This window comes from Protomyctophum bolini, assembly GCF_963924005.1.
Source record: "Protomyctophum bolini genome assembly, chromosome: 20".
Classification (NCBI taxonomy): domain Eukaryota; kingdom Metazoa; phylum Chordata; class Actinopteri; order Myctophiformes; family Myctophidae; genus Protomyctophum; species Protomyctophum bolini.
Genome location: NC_137881.1, coordinates 13,277,543 through 13,296,726, shown reverse-complemented (window position 1 = coordinate 13,296,726; position 19,184 = coordinate 13,277,543). Strand labels below are relative to the sequence as shown.

Here is a 19,184-nt window from a genome sequence, read left to right as displayed (position 1 = left end):
GCTGGTCAGTTAAGCACAGTAATACCAAGCCAGTCACCACCAAGGCCATGGAAGGACCCTGGAAAAAAATAGACAAACAAATGGTCTCACTTAACAGGAGCCAAAACTATAATGTAACGAGTCACAGAGTGACCTTAACGTAAATCCTATAACATGAACTAAACAGTCACCGTGTGACATTAACCAACCATACAACCATACTTTAGTAACAGGCAGGAATGTGGATTTTTGTGTGGCTCTCTGTCTAGACCCAGTCTCGCACTGTAAATTGAGAACACAGTCACATTAACACCTTTATATACACAGCAGCTGTCCTCCATTTAATTGACATTGTGCTGCAGGTGCGCCTGTGAGCTGCTGGCAGAGCCAGCCCTGTCACCCATAGACATAAAAAATTAAGGCACAATTTTCCAGAGATTCCTTGCAAAGTATGAACACGAAACATAAGTCCCGGAAAAGACGCGCTCTGATTGGCTAGTAGTCACTTGTGTGACAGCGAGAGACATGGAGGAGTCGCATGAGTGACGTCCAAGCCCCCTTGAGGAGCTCGGCCCTAGTGGTAAGAGCGGGGACTGCAGGCGGACCCGTGGAGTTATGACGAGTTAACCCTGTGCAGCTGGGGTTTGACCTTGAACGTCCGTTTGCACTTCCGCACCAAATTTGGTGTCCAAATCGTAAAAGAACGCGGAAGTAGACGGTTATTCCGTGAACGGTTATGCGTGAACTCTACAAGTTCACACATTGTGAACTTGTATGGGAAATGTATGTTATTTTCATATGAAACCCCTTTTTTCTTTCACTTGTTACTTTAGCATGCTTTAACTTATACACTACGTTTAAACTGTAAAAGGTTGAGGTATGATCGAACCCGACATTGGTTATTGTGTTTAACTTCATGATCAATTTAATACTTTTGAAGCTGTCCAACTTCAAAGTACATGTGGATCTCACTGTCTTTTCAGCTTTTCCAGTGACATTTAGATGGAGGTGCAAGTGAAAAAAGGGCACCTTGTGCAGCGTGTGGAACCGGCCGGTTGCCTAAATAGTGTGAGATTTATAGATTTTGGGTCATAAATAATATATTAGTTTTTTTTAATCAATAATTGATCAATGTCACCATGGTCCACATACTGTACACTGTACAGTATGTTTTTTCTTTTGGTTTTTTTAAGGGCATTGCTGTCCAGAGGTCAAGGGCAGGTGGTATCCGTGCACGCCACTGAGCTTTTCCAATACACACCAATGGTCTTTGCTAGAGAGGACACAGGAGGAATGACCCTTGTGTTCGTGAAGTCACTACTGTGGCCACATTTATTACGATACAGATCAAAGCTCATGTGTGATGTATACATGTTGAGTTAAGACCATTAATGTCAACTCATGTCCCTCCCTCTGCACTGTAGCAATTAGTGCACGTGGGACTGTTTCATGCTTAGCCTATGAAGTGTTGCAAAGAAGTAACTATAGTACCATTTACTCCAATAGCCTATACTATAAAATGAAGTGCAGCGCTCGCAATGCACATGCAGTGGGGAGGTACTTTACTTTCCATGTTTTAATTACTTCATACAGTATTTGAATAGTCACGTGTTACTTTGCAGATTGTATAATACACAAACCTAGAGTAACCACCTTTGGCCATTCGAAGAAGAAAGAAAAAAGCTGATCTACAATGTGACGCGTTGACGCTGTTAATGAAAAAGCGTTGACAGTAATATTTGGAAAATATTAGTACTTAATCATTTACTTTAATTGGTACTCTAAGTATATTTTGATGACAATTAATAAAACCCTTCACCACCCGCACCCCCTCACATTGCATCCAAGTATCCAAGTAGCCACAATAAACATGTATCTATTAATAAGCCGCATCAAGTGTAAATGATACTTACATTCACACCATACTTGGTATGGAGTGAATGAGGTGAACTTGCTGATGTGGTGTCTATTTTCCAATGGGCCAGTGATAAATTTAATCACTGCTGACAGCTTAGAAATAATCCGTATAACTGGGAGGTTGACAAGGTGCTGGGTTTCCTCACTCTGTGTCACTATATCCTGTCAAATGAATGAATTGGTACAGAGATCACCGAGGTGGAATGGGGTGCCCAATTAACCCCTAGAAAAGGGCACATTTTTGCCGACTTTTGGGGCTGGTATTTTTGTGGGGGTCCCTCGTCCCCATTTCACACCATGCAGAAATGTAGTACGTTTGATGTCTGACTTATGCTAATTGCGCAATACAGTATGTTCCATAATAGTTTTAATTGAGTTTCATCAAATCAACTCCAAAGCAAAGCTATAGTGAAAAGATGCTGTGTGAGTTTTGAGAGGGCTGGAGATCGTAAACCTTCCACCACCACACAGGGAAAAGAAAAAAAACCTTACATAATGGGGTTAAGGAAGGGAAACTACCGTGGGAGGTGGTATGGGACTGAAAATTGCGCTTGCTGTTGAAACTGCTTTCGTACAGTATCATAACAATTGTCCCCACATGACAATGCATCTCATCTGTGCTCTGCCTACATCTGGTCCTGTGCTGTGAAAGATTGTCACGTTGTCTATGTAAAATTGGAAGAATTAAGGCACATCCATCATTTTTGTTGTTTTCAGAAGAAAAGGCGGCGGGGGGGGGGGGGGGGGGGGGGAGAAGGGGGGAGTAAGGAGAAAAATGTAACGGCAAAGACAAAAGGCCAAAGAGAACAGCAAATCAAATATATCTACATATAGTCATATACGTGTATGAATAGCTACAGCAGCGTACTACAAAAAAACAGTACAACTGTACAATGAGGCTGAACAGAGGCGTCCAGAAGTGGTAGATCCATCCACACATACAGTAGGTACAGTAGAGTACAGTACGAACCACAGGTAAACACAAGATGTGAAAAGAAAATGAGGAAATCTCTGCAAACGTTGCGAGTGCTGAGAATGTGCTTTATATAGTTTTGTTGCAGACCGAGGTTCTGCTCCTGGAGTGTCAGGGTTTCATTATTATACCGCGTGATATTTTTAGTTATGCTTAGTTCTTTTAGTGTGTAACTAAGCAACTGTAAAAAAAACAATATTTCTTTTTAGATTGTATTGTGTACTGTAAGCGGTACACACCAATCAGCACCCGGATATGGAGAGAGAGAGAGAGAGAGAGAGAGAGGCAGGTCCAGGGACGTGCATGGAGTGTTAGAGAGGCAGGGGCACTAAGAGGGCACTTTAGGACAAAATTTGCGAAAATAGCAGAACTACAAGCTCACAACGCGTCGCGCTGCGACGCGTTGAGAGCTTGTAGATCAGCTATTTTCGAGGCGCAACCAAGCACTCTTTTAGCTAGTGGAGAGATGCGGTGTGAACGAATTTGTTCAGCGCAAAATGCTGCGTTCAAGTTCAGGAGACTTTGGAAAAAGAAAAGCATTTCTCCCGAATGATGCCTTCCCGGAATGGCACGGAAAGGAGAGGAGGGCATTTGCATTTCTTCCACCATAGTAAATGCTGCATTCGTGGTCTGGAGAGGGCAGTTGTTTTATAGACGGGTAAAAGGGCAGGGGCTGAAGCCCCCTTTGATGTCTATGTGTGGACGTCGACTGTGCAGGCCTGTGGAAGTGGAAAACGACAGAGTCGTCTTTTCTTTGCCGAATAGCAGTGGTTTTTCAACCAGTGGTCCCTATGCAGCTAAATGATGGAGAGTTGGTAACCAAATGGACCCTTAGATATAACTTGAGTGTTTTTTACGCTCTCAAGAGTTAAATTATTGTTAAATACCTATTAGGCTACTTAATTTAATGAGAAGACAACACAATTACTGGAAAGTGGGAGTGTCATAAATAATGATATGGAAAGGTTTGAAAAGCACTGCTGTGGTGCATGGGATGATGACGCGGTGGTGCTTCCTGTGGCACTTTGTCAACACAAAATAGTTTGCGTCGGTGTACAGTACAGTACAGTACAGTACAGTACAGTACAGTACAGTACAGTACAGTACAGTACAGTACAGTACAGCCTCATTCGCCATGCAGCGCTCATATTATTGTCTCTGCTATTTAGAATGCGGCCTTGGCAAAGATCTGCTGCTCACAGTGGCGCACGCACACGCACACCCATCAATCTGCAGAGCTCTGTGTGTGCGTGCATGCTCATATGTGCTTGTAGTTGTGCGTGCAGTAAAATCCTGCATTAATCCATTGAGATCTGAGGCCGATTCTACAAATGCCTTCAACATTTCTAACAGTATATCAGTGGTGCTCAAACTTATGCATATGTATCAAGGACCCAAAATTAAATGTATTTGGCCACGGACCCCCACCTCAAAATATTTTGTTCCAGGGACCCCCAGAGGCAAAGATTTGAGTTAAAAATTTTCAATTTTTTTATTTCCATGATTAAAAAAGAAAAGAAAGTAGTATAGGTTGTGGGTGTACAGTATGTGGGTGTGTTCTGCGTGCGTGCGTGCGTGCGTGCGTGCGTGCGTGCATGCGTGTGTGTGTGTGCGTGTGTGCGTCTTGCTATACTAGTGAGGACCAAACATCCAGTATAGCAGAATATGATAAATAGGTTTATGGATAAATAAAAGATCCCCTTTTGGTGTTTTAAGCATTATATGTTATACTTTGGCTATTGAAAAATAGCAGATCTACAAGCTCATAGCACGGCACCGAGTGCCGCACTACGAGCTTGTAGATCTGCTATTTTTGAGAAATCTTGAAAATGTGTGGTGAAAATCTTTGAATATATATTTTTTTAACTCAAATCTTTGCTTCTGGGTGGGGGACTCCCTGGAACAACATATTTTTAGATGGGGGTCGGTGGCCAATTACATATTATTTCTGGGGTCCTTGACATGAAATAGTTTGAGAACCACTGATATGGAAACAACATGGTTTTTCAGAAAACTGGCATGCACTGGGAGCTTGTAGATCTGCTATTGTTCGGCTTTAGGCTTATGGAAAATTACTGAAACAAAAATCTATATATGGCATTCATAAAATTGCCGTCCTAAAATGTTGATGTTCCTCACAAGAATAGTAATACAAACGTGTGTGTGTGTGTGTGTGTGTGTGTGTGTGTGTGTGTGTGTGTGTGCTGATAGATGGCCTGCTTTGAGGAGAGGAGGCTTCAGTATATAGCAGTGAATGGTGGACCGCCGCAAAGCTCTGATTTATCTTGCGATGCGTCGGCGTCACACATTTGCATTCTCGTTTGGTCTTTTTTCTCTTCCCTCCTCTCGTCTCTCTCCCCATCATTTATCATAAAAAGATATCACAGTCCCACGCTCACTTGAAGAGCAGCACGATTCAGAGGGAGAGAGAGGGGGGGATGAGAGAGGGAGAGGGAGGGAGGGAGGGATGAGAGAGGGAGGGAGGGAGGGATGAGAGAGAGAGAGGGAGAGAGGGAGAGGGAGGGATGAGGGAGGGAGGGAGAGAGAGAGAGGGATGAGAGAGGGAGGGAGGGAGGGAGGGAGAGAGAGAGAGAGAGAGGGAGGGATGAGAGAGAGAGAGAGAGAGGGAGGGAGGGAGGGAGAGATGAGAGAGAGAGAGGGAGGGAGGGAGGGAGAGATGAGAGAGAGAGAGGGAGGGAGAGAGAGAGAGGGAGGGAGGGAGGGAGGGAGGGAGAGAGAGAGGGAGAGAGAGGGAGGGAGGGAGAGAGGGAGAGATGAGAGAGAGAGAGAGGGAGGGAGGGAGAAAGGGAGAGAGAGGGAGGGAGGGAGAAAGGGAGAGAGAGGGAGAGAGAGGGAGGGAGGGAATAGATAGAGCAGAGACTCCCAAACGGAGGCCCCGGGGCCACTAGTGGGCCGTGAGTAGGGGGGGGGGGGTGGTGCACAATTATATAATCATGGCCGGTATCCGATTATTTGCAGGGTCATATCTGCCGATACAGATTCTTCCATAAAAAGACTGCTAATAAAGTATTCAATCAATCAATAAATATACTCTTTTTCCAAGTGTCTGTTTTCACTACTGACTACTGATGAGTACACAAATGAAATGTAGAATTTAGCCATTGACGGTCACATTATTATTGCGTCATCAATATCTGTGAAAATAATGAGTTATCTCACAATGCATCGCAAGCAAGCTTTGAGGGGGCCAAGTATATAGAGCACTGCATGGGGGACCCCCGGTCTATGGACCATAAGGGTCTATAAGTATATGACCTACAATAGGAACTTGTTTAGGTCTATACATGTTGGCCTATATATCTTACGCCTTATGGCTAAACTTATTTGCCTTTTTTTTTTACTATTTAGTTCAATCGCCGATCTATGTAGATCAACACGTCGGTTGAACTATTTTAAAATGTTTTTCAAAATAGTAAAAATGGCAAATAAGTTTAGGGATAGATATAGGGCCCTTGGTACCTTATCTTATTACATGTATTGTGTTGCTGAGAGAGAGAGAGAGAGAGAGGGGGGGTAGATGGAGAGGGGGAGAAGTTACCGAAGAGACTTGACAGCACAAAGCTCAACATGATGAGAAATAGAGAGAGAGAGAGAGTAAAGACAGAAGAAATAGACAAGGTAAAGATGAAAGATGAAAGGATGGCAGAGGTAGAGAAACATGGAGTGCATGAATGATTGATCACGTAAGGAAAGTGGAGAGAGAGAGAGAGAGAGAAGCAGGGGGTGGAGAGAGGCTGATGAGAACAGAGGGAAGCAGGAACGCAGAGGAGGGGAGGAGGAGGAGGTGATACTGTGAAGGATGGTAGCGCTGACTAGAAGAGTGCACACTGGACACTTTTTACCTGCATGCTTTGTTCAGGACTGGCCATTTTGTGTGTGTGCGTGCGTGCGTGCGTGCGTGTGTGCCATTCATATTCTATGTAACTATGTTTGTAGTATTGGACAATTTTGAGGTACTATTACTTTACTGGAATATTTCCAATTTTCTATAGTTTTACTTCTACTCCACATATTGTACTTTTACTCCACTACAATTATTTGAAAACTTTTGATTATTACCACATAACATACAGTAACCACTTCAGCCCTATATACATTTCGGCCACTTGAAAATATAGCCGATCTACAAGCTCACAATGGGACATTCTACATAATAAGAGTAATTTGTACATTCCCAGCTTGAATCACTCAGAGTTACACACTCTGTTTTAATTGGAACACTCTACAGCAGTGGTTTACCAAACTGTTTAATTAGACCTGAGGCTCAATTCTACTAAATGTCTTTTAAATCATGTTTCTATGTCAGTGGTTCTCAACCAATTCATGTCAAGGACCCCTAGAATTATCTGTATTTGGCCTCCGACCCCCATCTCAAAATATGTAGTTCCAGGGACCTCCCCAGAAGCAAAGATTTAAGTTAAAAACGTTCGCTCTGAAAGAATATATATTCAAAAGATTTGCACCACATTTTCACAATTTTTCAAAAATAGCAGATCTACAAGCTCGAGCTTGTAGATCTGAGCTATATGCGCTTGTAGATCTGCTATTTTTCAACAGCTAAAGTATAACACAATGCGAATGGGTTAAACTCAAGACCCAAAAGAAAAAAATTACGTTTGCTCCTGGACCCAAACTAGTGAAAAATATAGCAGATCTACAAGTGCACACAGCATACAGAGTGGAGCTCCTTACATGTCATCCATCGTTCACCTCTGGGCAGACCGCAGTCATGAAAAGCTATTTTGAACCTAATTTTCATATTTTTCCCGTTCCAAATATCCCTCTGTATGGCTGGATTTATGGATTAGACTGAATATTGTGAATATTTCCATGGAAACAAAACTTTAGCTGCCTGCGGGGTGGAAAGAAAAAAAAAGCCTTCTGCTATTATCAGCACGTCCCACATCTTGGCCATCGTAGAAACCTCATCTTGGCACATGAGCTCAGACAGATTTTAACCCATTTAGGACGGGGGAACCCCTTTTGTTGTACTTTAGCTATTGAAAAATAGCAGATCTACAAGCTCATAGCACTTGAAAGATCGTGAAAATGTGGTGCAAATCTTTGAACATATATTCTTTCAGAGCGAGCGTTTTTTAAGTAAAATCTTTGCTTCTGGGGGGGGGGGGGGGTCCCTGGAACAACATATTTTCAGATGGGGTCGGCGACCAATTATATATATTTTTGGGGGTCCTTGACATGAAAATGTTTGAGAACGTCTGACATAGAAACCGAGGTTTTTTTCAGATAACTGTCAGGATTTAGAAGACATTTGTAGAATCTGGTCTCAGGTCCTTCACATGGAAATGTTTGAGAATGACTGACATAGAAACATGATTTAGAAGACATTCATTTTGTAGAATCTGGACTCGGGTCTAAATGTGTTAACCTACATGGGACAACGGTGCCATTTACGAGTGTCCATGACAACTGCAGTAGTGACGGGCATGCAAAACACACTCAGTCACGTCACCCTGAAGACGGCATCACTGTTATCTAATGTAATCCTGGGCTCTACACACTCCCTCTGCCAACCCGGGTAGAGCTGACCTCGTACTTCCTTCTATGCATGAGGAGTCCAAGCCGCTTCTTTTCACCTGACAGGGGGGGGGGGTTCCATGGTTGGACGTAGCGCGTGGAAGGAACACGTTTTTCCAACCAGTTCCTTCCACATTCATGATGAAAACTACACTTGCCTTATCTTTCAATAACGACATTATGACCGGAATGCCGTTTTGAATATATTCTAGATTTTCAGGACTTTGCGGCAACCTGGCTTACGTTTGTGATGCCCAATTAATCCACACACCGTCCACCTACAAGGCAAATTTAACGACCTGAGGCCGATTCTACACATGGCCTTTAAATCAGTAGTTCTTAAACTTCTTCGTCATAATTCAAAATTCTTCCAAAAAAAATTAACACTTAAAAAAGAGTCACAAGTAACAGACTACACAAGTAGGTTAAATTGCCAGAAAAGACTAAATCTGGTCTTCGGAGATTTATAGTAGGATGTATAGTAGGATACACATACGGTATACACTGTTTGTGTTTGTATATATATGCATATACAGACAGTATTATTTATGTATGTGTGTAATACACTGTATGTATCTATCTATCTATAAATGGTGCATTTATATAGCGCCTTTATCCAAGGCGCTTTACATAGATTACATACACACACACACACACACACACACACACACACACACCAATGGTGGAGGAAACCATGCAAGGCACCAACTGGCACACCAGGAGCAATTAGGGGTTCAGCGTCTTGCTCAAGGACACTTCGTCACTAACTCTGGGGGAGCCTGGGTTCGAACTGGCAATCTTGCGGTTGCCATCCGGCCACTCTACCCCTGAGCAACCATTGGTCCGATATCTCAAACCCTCACCCTAACCCTAACCTCCCACGGGGCAGCACACCTAAACCTAACCTTAACCCTCTCCCAAAACCTTAACACACACCTTAATCCGGTCGTTTTAACGCACCCCTCACCAACCTTAATCCGGTCGTTTTAACACACCCCTCACCAAACTTAATCCAGTCGGACCAATGCTATGTCTAACCAATACTCTAACCAACTCTAACCCCTGCTCTAACCAATGCTATGTCTAACCAATTCTCTAACCAACTCTAACCCCTGCTCTAACCAATGCTATGTCTAACCAAAGTACGCCTCCCGTCTGTGCAGACCTGGCTCTGGAGAGGGCCATGTTCAGCTGTGTGCTGCGGCCCCTGAGGGCCCCTCTCAGCCAGGCTCTCAGTGCGTTGCACCACCGTGACGGCTCCACGCAGCGGCTGGCGCAGGGCCTGCTCCGCCACAGGGGAGGAGGAGGAGGAGGAGGGGCCACGGAGGCGCGGCTGGGCGTGCGGGGGTCAGCGGGGGTCCCGGACGGCACCGCCGGACGCCGCCAGCAGGTGGAGAGAGCGAGACGGAAGCTGGCGCTGATGCAGCGGACACACTCGCCCGTCGACAAGGTCCTCCTGCTGCTGCAGCTGTGCAAGTGTGTCCACGACGCCATGGGGTCGTCCTTGCCGCACGGTGAGTGGCCATAAGCGTGCCTGGTCAAAGGTAGGCCCGGATTAACAACGTACTGGAGCTTAAGCTCCACGGCCCGCAGTCTGCAGGGCCCGGTACGAGACTATAGATACAGCTGATGCAACACAGGAACCCCCCGCTGGTGCTTTTGGTCGTCCGACCGTTTCCATTTCACGATTTCAGCGCTCATGAGTAAATTAATTGAATTAACAGCGTCATGCAAAAGCATCAAAAGCGGGCGGACAGGTCAAGGTTTTCAGTGCAATTATCGCGGGACGTGCGTGGCGGGTCAACACCCCCGCCCCCAGACACACACACACACACACACACACACACACACACAAGTTGACCACTTGCTGAAACCTGAAATCACTTTGCTGTGATGAGCAGCGGTGCTGGGTGTACTGCTAGACCTGTTCTATTTGCATAAATTAATATTCACAGAGCCAGAAATATTTAGTCAATGAGGGAGTAAGAGTGGATGTTATTTTTTTTATGCTGTGGTTCTGTACAGTGTAGGATGTTCAGTAATAATCAGATTGTATTTTTAGTGCACTTTTCATTTGAAACAAAGTGCTACAGGGCAAAAACATTATGCATAACAACACACTAACCAAAAGAAAGGTTAAAGGTTTTTATTCATTTATCGAGAGGTTGTTGGTGTGTGTTGTTGTAGATTAAATAATCTTCCAAAGATGAAGGATTGACAAAGTTCTTCAGGGTGAAGTATTGAGAATGTATTGAGAAGAATCAGCAGTAAGGAACATAAGCCTCCTGGCCTGTTCCAGCAGCCCCTCTGGGCACAAGCCTCCCCAACCCTATTCTCAGACACTTCTTATAGTCTTGTCTTAACAGAGAGGCTATACTAAATGTTCATATAAGGATCTGCCCCAAAGATAAGGGCGACACACAAATAGCTACACAAGCACACACACTCGCTGACACAGTGATAGCAAGCATGGAGAAGTCACATGAGCTGTTAGATTGGCAGCTGCAGTTGAAACAGAATGAGCATATTGGTGAGCAAAGAAACTGAATGGAAGGCAGAGAAATACACAATAATGTATGTAAGACAAGAGCCTGATATGGTCTGAGAATTACAGCTGAGAGGTCCCACCTTAGCTTAGTAGTAAGGGATAGAAATGGGAGCTCTTGAGGCTGGCTATGTACTGTAAGTTCAATAGTCAAAGGTGACTAAGTCATAAACTAGAGTTACAAAGCTTAATTCTATCTCTAAACCCGCTAGGCTATAATGTCGGGATGTCAGAGGTGATCACCTCTGACACCACGGTTGTGATGTCGGAGCGACACTTCGTTCCTTCGTAACACATATATTTGGCAATCTATTTGGCATTCTAAAATATCCATTACAGTGTGTGGGTGCGCGTGCGTGCGTGGGTGCGCGTGCGTGGGTGCGCGTGCGTGCGTGGGTGCGCGTGCGTGCGTGGGTGCGCACACGTTTATCCAGAGCTAATCCCGATGCACTGGATCAAAAATCACAGCTGAATGACAAGCACAGGGCATGATCGGTTGATCATTTCACTAATAAGCAGCCTATTATTTAACAGGATACCGTTGACTGTAGCCTACTACAATATGACGTGGAAACAGATGGCATTGAGCATGAACTTGGACATTAGATGCTTCCGTATAAGGGCCCATATAGGCGTGAGTAGGCCTAACAACAACAACAATCGGAACATTATGAACGAAATGCTGCACAGATGTAACTTGTGCTTTTTTTAAGCAACAAGTTACTGTATATGCTTAGATGCTTTCCATTTATATTAGGATACATTTGTGCGACTGTAAAGACAAAACGGAAGTGGGGAGGAGTCTCCACTTCCGCTTTATATTTGACTCACGATAGCTCTTCCGTTGCTCTAGACTGTAAGATGAAAGCGTTTGGAAATTGCGAGAGACAACAGTCTGGTAACGCGAGACTGATGTATGCAGGACAGGAGTGGAGCTGGGAGGGCTTCCTGCCATGGCTGTGCTGTGTGATAGACAAGTGGAGTGCAGTGTTGTTTTTGGCAGCAAAATTTGATTTTAGTTTTAGTCATAGTCACTCTTGAATAGTTTACATTTAGTTTTAGTCACATTTTTGTCACCTGGAATGTTTTAGTGTTAGTCTAGTTTTAGTCGACTAAATGTCATGCGATTTTAGTCGACTAAGTCTACAGTTGATTTAGTCGACTAAAATGTATTTCGGCGGGCCTTGATGTCGTCGTAATGGCAGATTTTCTGCAACGCGTTGCGAGCTTGTAGATTTTCAGCACTTATACTGGATCTCTTGTCCACTAGTCCCTTCCTAACATTTAAGTCTAGTTTTTGTCTGTTGACGAAATTGTCAATATACATTTAGTCATAGTTTGTTTTCATTTAGTTTCCATTTAGTTTTTGTCAGTGAAAAAAGGTAGTTGACGGACATTATTCGTCTTCGTTTTAGTCAACAAAAACAACACAACTTTCTCCCGTGCATGTAGGACAGGAGCGGAGCTGTGGGGACTTCCTGCCATGGCTGTGCTGTGTGATCGTGGAGTGTAACATCTGTCTCCCATGCAGGACAGGAGCGGAGCTGTGGGGACTTCCTGCCATGGCTGTGCTGTGTGATCGTGGAGTGTAACATCTGTCTCCCATGTAGGACAGGAGCGGAGCTGTGGGGACTTCCTGCCATGGCTGTGCTGTGTGATCGTGGAGTGTAACATCTGTCTCCCATGCAGGACAGGAGCGGAGCTGTGGGGACTTCCTGCCATGGCTGTGCTGTGTGATCGTGGAGTGTAACATCTGTCTCCCATGCAGGACAGGAGCGGAGCTGTGGGGACTTCCTGCCATGGCTGTGCTGTGTGATCGTGGAGTGTAACATCTGTCTCCCATGTAGGACAGGAGCGGAGCTGTGGGGACTTCCTGCCATGGCTGTGCTGTGTGATCGTGGAGTGTAACCGGCCTCACATCCTGCTGGAGGTGGAGTACATGATGGAGCTGCTGGAACCCTCCTGGCTCTGTGGAGAAGGTAGGGTACCGGAGCCAGTGTGGTTTAAACTGCATCCCACCATTTTGCAACCCATTTTTTCACGCTGTCAATTACCTAATTGTAATCCTGGGCACCCAGACTGCTGGCCAGGGGGAGGCAGTTTAGAGACCAGGATTACTGCATGCATTGTGAGGGTAAAGGGGAGAACATGCAAACTCCACACAGAAAGGCCCTTTGGCCAACCCCACCTCGGGTATGGGCACTGATGACGCGGAGGAGAGAACACGCCCACAGGCAGCGCCGACAGCGTCCCCAGCTGTTATTGTCTTACAGCAGGTGTACTTTTCCACCACCCTGTACTGAAAGCAGTTTCCACTTTCCACATGTACCAATAGAGACCAATAATCTCTGATCTAATCCAATCTAAACTAATCTAATCCATTCTAATTAAATTGCTTTTGCGTGTGTTTTGAAGACCTTCCTTCCTTGCTGCTGCTGTTGTTGTTTTTCCTCCATGGTGTCCTGCAGGCGGCTACTACCTGACCAGTGTGTACTCCAGCCTTTGCTTGCTACAGAGTACGGAGGGTGAGCAGCAGCCTTCCCCGGGTCGTCTGAACCCAGAGGCCGAGGAGGCGCTGAGGGCGTGGGGCCGCAGGCGAGGCCGGGAGGCTCAGAGCCACAGGGACAACCAGCACAGTCAGGTGATTACAGTAGTAGAACAGCACCCTCACAGTCTAACGGAAGAGGGAAAGAAGGAACCCGTCTTTCTGAGCAACAGAAACCCAGCCGCTCTGGAGAGACTGTGTGCATTTATCTGAACAAACACACGCACGCCACTTCTCCATTGCCACTAGTCCATTGTCACCACCCAGTCCTCACAAACCAACCATTGGATCCAACAAAAAATGTATTAGTTTCCACCTAGTTTTAGCCTATCGATCGAACTTAGATGTCACCTGCATGTATCGATAAGACTGATGATAGGTTCCTGGTTTGCATTATGTGATCCCAGATTACCATTTCTATGCATTTGATGTATTACCTCATGTTTGCCCTGCTTACTGTAAATCGCTCTGGAATCTGGATTAAGTCTATAAATTGTACATTTGAAATAAGAGGAGATCTCCGATTGGCTGGCTATACACGAAACAAAACTACTCCATTTTGGTACGGCTGTGATGTGTGATGCTGTTCAATATTAGTAATCACACTTAAAACATAATACTGCCTGCCGTTTCATCCTTTACTTTGCGCGCTTATATTCAACAATTTAATATTCATTTTGGAGGATCAGCTTTAGGGGTAATCCACGGATGGGCTCATTGGTTTATAGCACACTGTTAACCACTCACACACACACGAACACGCACACACACACACACACACAGAAGCGCACGCCCCATCTCTGCGCCCTCCTGGCTCTTCCCCGCTGCGCCACTCCTCTGGCCTTCGTTTGGTTCTAATGGCCTGACAGGATGACACATGCCAATGGATGGCATTCTCATCCACAGACAGCGGCTTCTGGTTTTTGTATTGTTTTCTTTTTTTTTTTGGTCTTTGTCACGTGGTACAACTCCTCTCCGGTCTTTGTTTGCTGGCTTCAAATAGCCCGATAGAGCTGGCCCGGCAGCCAGATAGCGTCTCTCTCTCTGACACAGGCGGGGATCAGTGCGAGCTAAGTGCTATGGAGGAGTGGGCGGTCAGATAACATGAAATTTATCGAGCCGCATCTACACATCGAGGCAGGCAAACACAATATGCACTCGGACGGTGAGGAGCTGAGTGACTCTGTAAGTTGTTTAAAAAACGCTTTTAGGCTGATTTTCTTCTGTCTGTGTGTGTGTGTGTGTGTGTGTGTTTTTGGCACGTGTGTGCGCGCACCTGTTGATGAGTGCAGTGGCGGTGTTAGTCGATGATAGATGCTGTAATTGGACAGGTGTGTGTGAAAGTGTGAAGGCGGGGGGGTTGTGTGTGTGTGTGTGTGTGCGTGGGGGGGGCTAAGGTAGCGTGGAGGGGAAAGAAGGGACTGTGTTTTTAATGTTTGTATGTGTTTGTATGTGTGCCTGTGTGGAAGGTTTTTTTTCCCCAGCTTGGGGATTTGTGTAATGGTCAGTGTTAATGTGCGTGTGTGTGTAGGAGTTGTGCGGGCGTTTTGTGGGTGGCCAGGCTGTTATCTAACAGCATCATGTCGTGTGTTAGTTTTGTTAAGGCTTAGTGAACGAACGTGGAACGTTACATTTTCTGCATTCTGGTTAGAGATTTATATTTGTATACTTTACAGAGACCATGAAGTTTGTTTTGAAGATCGGGCGCTTATAGGTTGGAAATGGATTTCATGGTTTGACTGACCAGGATGTCTCTGGTGCTCACAATGAAATGAGCTGCAATGAAAACAGGCATCTGGAAAATTGTTATGTCATATATGGGATTGTAGTGTGTGTGCGTGTGCGCGCGGGTGTGCGCATATCTATTCTACGTCCGAGCATAGACATGGTAACGCCCCGCCTGCCTCTGATTGGCCTACCGACACTGCCCGTCTTGCCTGTCCTTCGAGATGCGAGGTTACTCCGTGGTGGGAAATAATACAAGTACAAGAGAATGGCACCTGACAGTAACTTGTAACTTAAATTTTTGTAGAAGAGGCAAACTAATATTGTTTGTGCCATTTGCTTTGATTGAATAATTGATTGAACACGTATGTACTATGGTTTGATTAGGCTGTGTTCTAAATTAAAGTGTTAGTGTTGATTATCGTGTATTAATCTAATTATAGTAAACTAATACTATTATACTAAAAAAGATAAAGATAAAGGTATTAATCTAATTATAGTAAACTAATACTATTATACTAAAAAAGATAACGATCAAGGGAAAAGAGACCTTTTTACAGTACAATAATGTTTCAAGTTTACACATGTATACAAATAAACAGGCCAACGGCATAAACAATAGTTTGCCTCTTCTACAAAAAATAAAAGTTACTGTCGTGCGTGCCACGCTGTCATTCTCTTGTATTGTATCGTACTTGTATTATTTATTTATTTCCCACCACGGAGTAACCTTGTATAGCCTTGGTCCCAGGCTTACTTATCTGCGAAAAGAAACCTTATGTATCTTCCACCTCGGAGGAAACTCTGGCAAGGCTGGCACTTATTAATAGAGACAGCACCGGGAGGAAACCCTGAGGCGAAATGGACACATAGTGGCCGAATTTGGTACAATTTACAATTTAGGCATTTAGCAGACGCTCTTAATCCAGAGCGACTTACATTAAGCAAGAACAAAAGCATGGGAATACATCACATAAAAACATTCATCATGAAACATGCGTAAGCTAAGAAAGTAACAGTGGAATATCTATATAATGAAATTTATACGTATAAACTTTACATATATACTACTATGCTATACATATGTACTATGGCGTGCTATGACTATATACAATGCAATTCTAGTGCTGTCTACATAACATGCTATAAGTCTGTTTCAAATGCTATCTAAGTCTACAGAAGTGCTATCTAGGGTAGAGTAAGTGCTATGGGCCATGATGGAGTCTGAAAAGGTGGGTTTTCAGACTACGGCGGAAGATTGGGAGTGATGCTGCAGTTCTGACTGCCATGGGAAGTGCATTCCACAGTTTTGGAGCCAGAAGGGAGAAGAGTTTGGGACGTGTGGAGCGTTGTCCCGGCGTTTTTAGTGAGGGTACTTCCAGCTTCCCTGCGTTAGCTGATCTGAGTGCGCGGGAGGGTTTGTAGGGTTCAATCATACTTGCAAGATATGGGGGAGCCATACCTTTGGTTGCTTTGAATGCCAGCATCAGAGTTTTGTATTCTGTGCGGGCAGCGACCGGGAGCCAGTGGAGGGAGCGGAGCAGGGGGGAGACATGTGAGAATTTTGGCTGGTTGAAGACCAAGCGAGCTGCGGCATTTTGGATCAGCTGGAGAGGCTTAAGTGCACATGCTGGTAGGCCAGTAAGGAGCTGGTAGTGCAGCTCAAGCCAGAACTGGTCCGTTTATATCATTGCGCACGTTTACGTTATTGGGGCATGACACGTGAACGCTTTGGGTGCGTTCGGAAATGTGCCCTGAACGCACTGGTGTGCTCTCTTGTCGTTCGTTTATTCAGTGCACTCGGTGCGTTGTTGTTCGAAAATCCAGTGCGCTGCGCACCGGGTGTGCCGAGTGCCCGCACTGAGCGACCCTACCCTGAAGCTGGGGTTGTCCGGTGTCGGCGGTGTGAATGCGTCACAGCTGTGGTCGTTCGTAAATAAGGCACACTGTGATGTCACCGCCCACCACACTCAACAAACTGACCAATTTCCCGGTGCGCATTTCCGAACGCACCCTTTGTTTCAAATGGCGCAATGATAGTCAATGGCACAGCGCGTTCACGATTTGGCCCAATCCATCCCAGAATGCACTCCGTTCCTATATACCCGGAAGGTGAAATCGCCTCGTGGAAGTGGAAGGGAGGAGAAATACGGTGCAGTCTCTATACTCTAAGGGCTGGCAGTGTCGGTAGGCCAATCAGAGGCAGGCGGGGCGTTACCATGTCTATGCTCAGACGTAGAAAAGATATACATACGCTGCGCGCGCGTGCACGTGTATGAGAGGACTCTGCACTTTGAATATTTGCCTCTCTCTCTCTCTCTCTCCCACTCCTCTTTTGACCTTCCTTCATAAGCCTCTTGACCCCTGTTTGTGCACATGTGTAATATATGTGTTCACGTGTCTCTCCCACTCTCTCTCTCTCTGTCTGTTAATACCATGTGTTTTAATGGCATGAAAGCAAACATCAGTTTTGGAAGGATCACGTTATTCCGACCAGTTCCTTTTTCCCCTCCATCAGTGGCCCTGGCTGGCCAGGGGGAGGCAGTTTAGCGACCAGGATTATTGCATGTTTTTTGTGACGGTACCGTACCCTATAGGGTACACGGGGAGAACATGCAAACTCGGGTATGGGCACTGATGACTCGGAGGAGGGAACACGCTCCCAGCATCCACAGTGGGAATCGAACCCAGAACCTTCTAGCTGTGAGGCGACAGCACTCCCGACTGTGCCACCATGCCCCCGTTTTGTTTATGTTCTTGATGTCGCAATCGGTCTCCATTTTGAATCTCCAGAATACAATATAAAACATCTGTGTGTTACTGTCTATTGTTATCTCCACCACTCTGACCATCAAAATCGTATTCATTGACAACCATTCTATGCTTTGGGTCTGCGAGGCTAAATCTCATCAAATGGTGATCCACTGATGTATCTGATCATCTGTCTCTCTCTCTCTCTCTCCCCAGAGGTGCGTTCGGATACTCTTCCAGGACGGCGAGCGCAGCGCGGTGCGCACCCTGCAGTGGCGCGCCGGGGAGAGCAGCCAGGCGCTGGCGCAGCTGTGCGCCGCCACGTTCGACGTCTCGGACGCCGGGCGTTACGCGCTCTACTGGCGCAGCGGCGGGGAGATGAGGGCCCTGCCGGAGCACGCGCAGCCCCAGGACCTGGCGGCCCACAGCGAGGGAGGCCCCTCGCTCTCCTACCTGCGGCTCGACCACGACTTCAGCAAGATGCGGAGGCTGACGCGAGGCGGCGCCGTGGACCTGAGCGAGTCGGTGTGTGAGGAGTGAGCAGCGGGGAGGGGGAGGAGGAGGAGGGGAAGGGGATGCATGGTCGGCCTCTCTCTCTCTCTCTGGCCCTTTCTTCCCCCGGTGATCTTGGTTGCTGTGTTGTGTCTGCTTGGTAGTGGTGGTGGTGGTGGTGGGTGGGTGAGGACTAGTGGACGTGTTGTTAAAAAAAAAACACAGCTCTTCTTGAGACAGGGAGTTGGATCATCTCACATCATGGTTAACTATTCCCTTAAAAAAGGACTATATAGTCTCTCAAGCCAGCCAGCCTGGTTAGCTGTTCTACAATCTTCCAATAACCCCATGCAGAGACGGTCAGTAATTCAGCCCCGTTCAAATTTCGGAAGAGGAAACAATCGTCGTCCAACGGAAAAGCTCTCAGGGAAGGTGTTCAACCAGTTCCGACGGTGTTCACGAGAAATGTATTGTAAAATATCTTATATGAGATGATTGGTTTTCTGTTGAGCTGGCAAGGCTTCTACCAATTAGTTTTCCAGTAGTTGTTCTTTAAAAAAGGGCAGATTCACACCGAGTCCATTTGATTCAATCTGTCCCCGAATATGATTGCCTGGCCATGATTCACATTGGCCTTGATGATTCTTCCACACCCGACTACACTTCATTCAACTGTATTCAATGCTTTCACAGTGCAG

At 45.7% G+C, this 19,184-nt stretch overlaps 1 protein-coding gene across 1 annotated transcript in view; it reads left to right on the top strand.

Annotated features, from left to right (window-relative positions):
- Positions 1-18,534, top strand: part of rin1b (Ras and Rab interactor 1b) — a gene marked incomplete at both ends in the record, with an annotated part of 48,755 nt that extends 30,221 nt beyond the window's left edge. Inside the window, 4 exons of the mRNA XM_080792214.1 lie at positions 9,592-9,942; positions 12,821-12,952; positions 13,442-13,614; positions 18,211-18,534. Coding sequence (XP_080648340.1) covers positions 9,592-9,942; positions 12,821-12,952; positions 13,442-13,614; positions 18,211-18,534 — 980 coding nt within the window. The remainder of the gene's footprint in view (positions 1-9,591; positions 9,943-12,820; positions 12,953-13,441; positions 13,615-18,210) is intronic.
- Between the last annotated feature and the right edge of the window lie 650 nt (positions 18,535-19,184).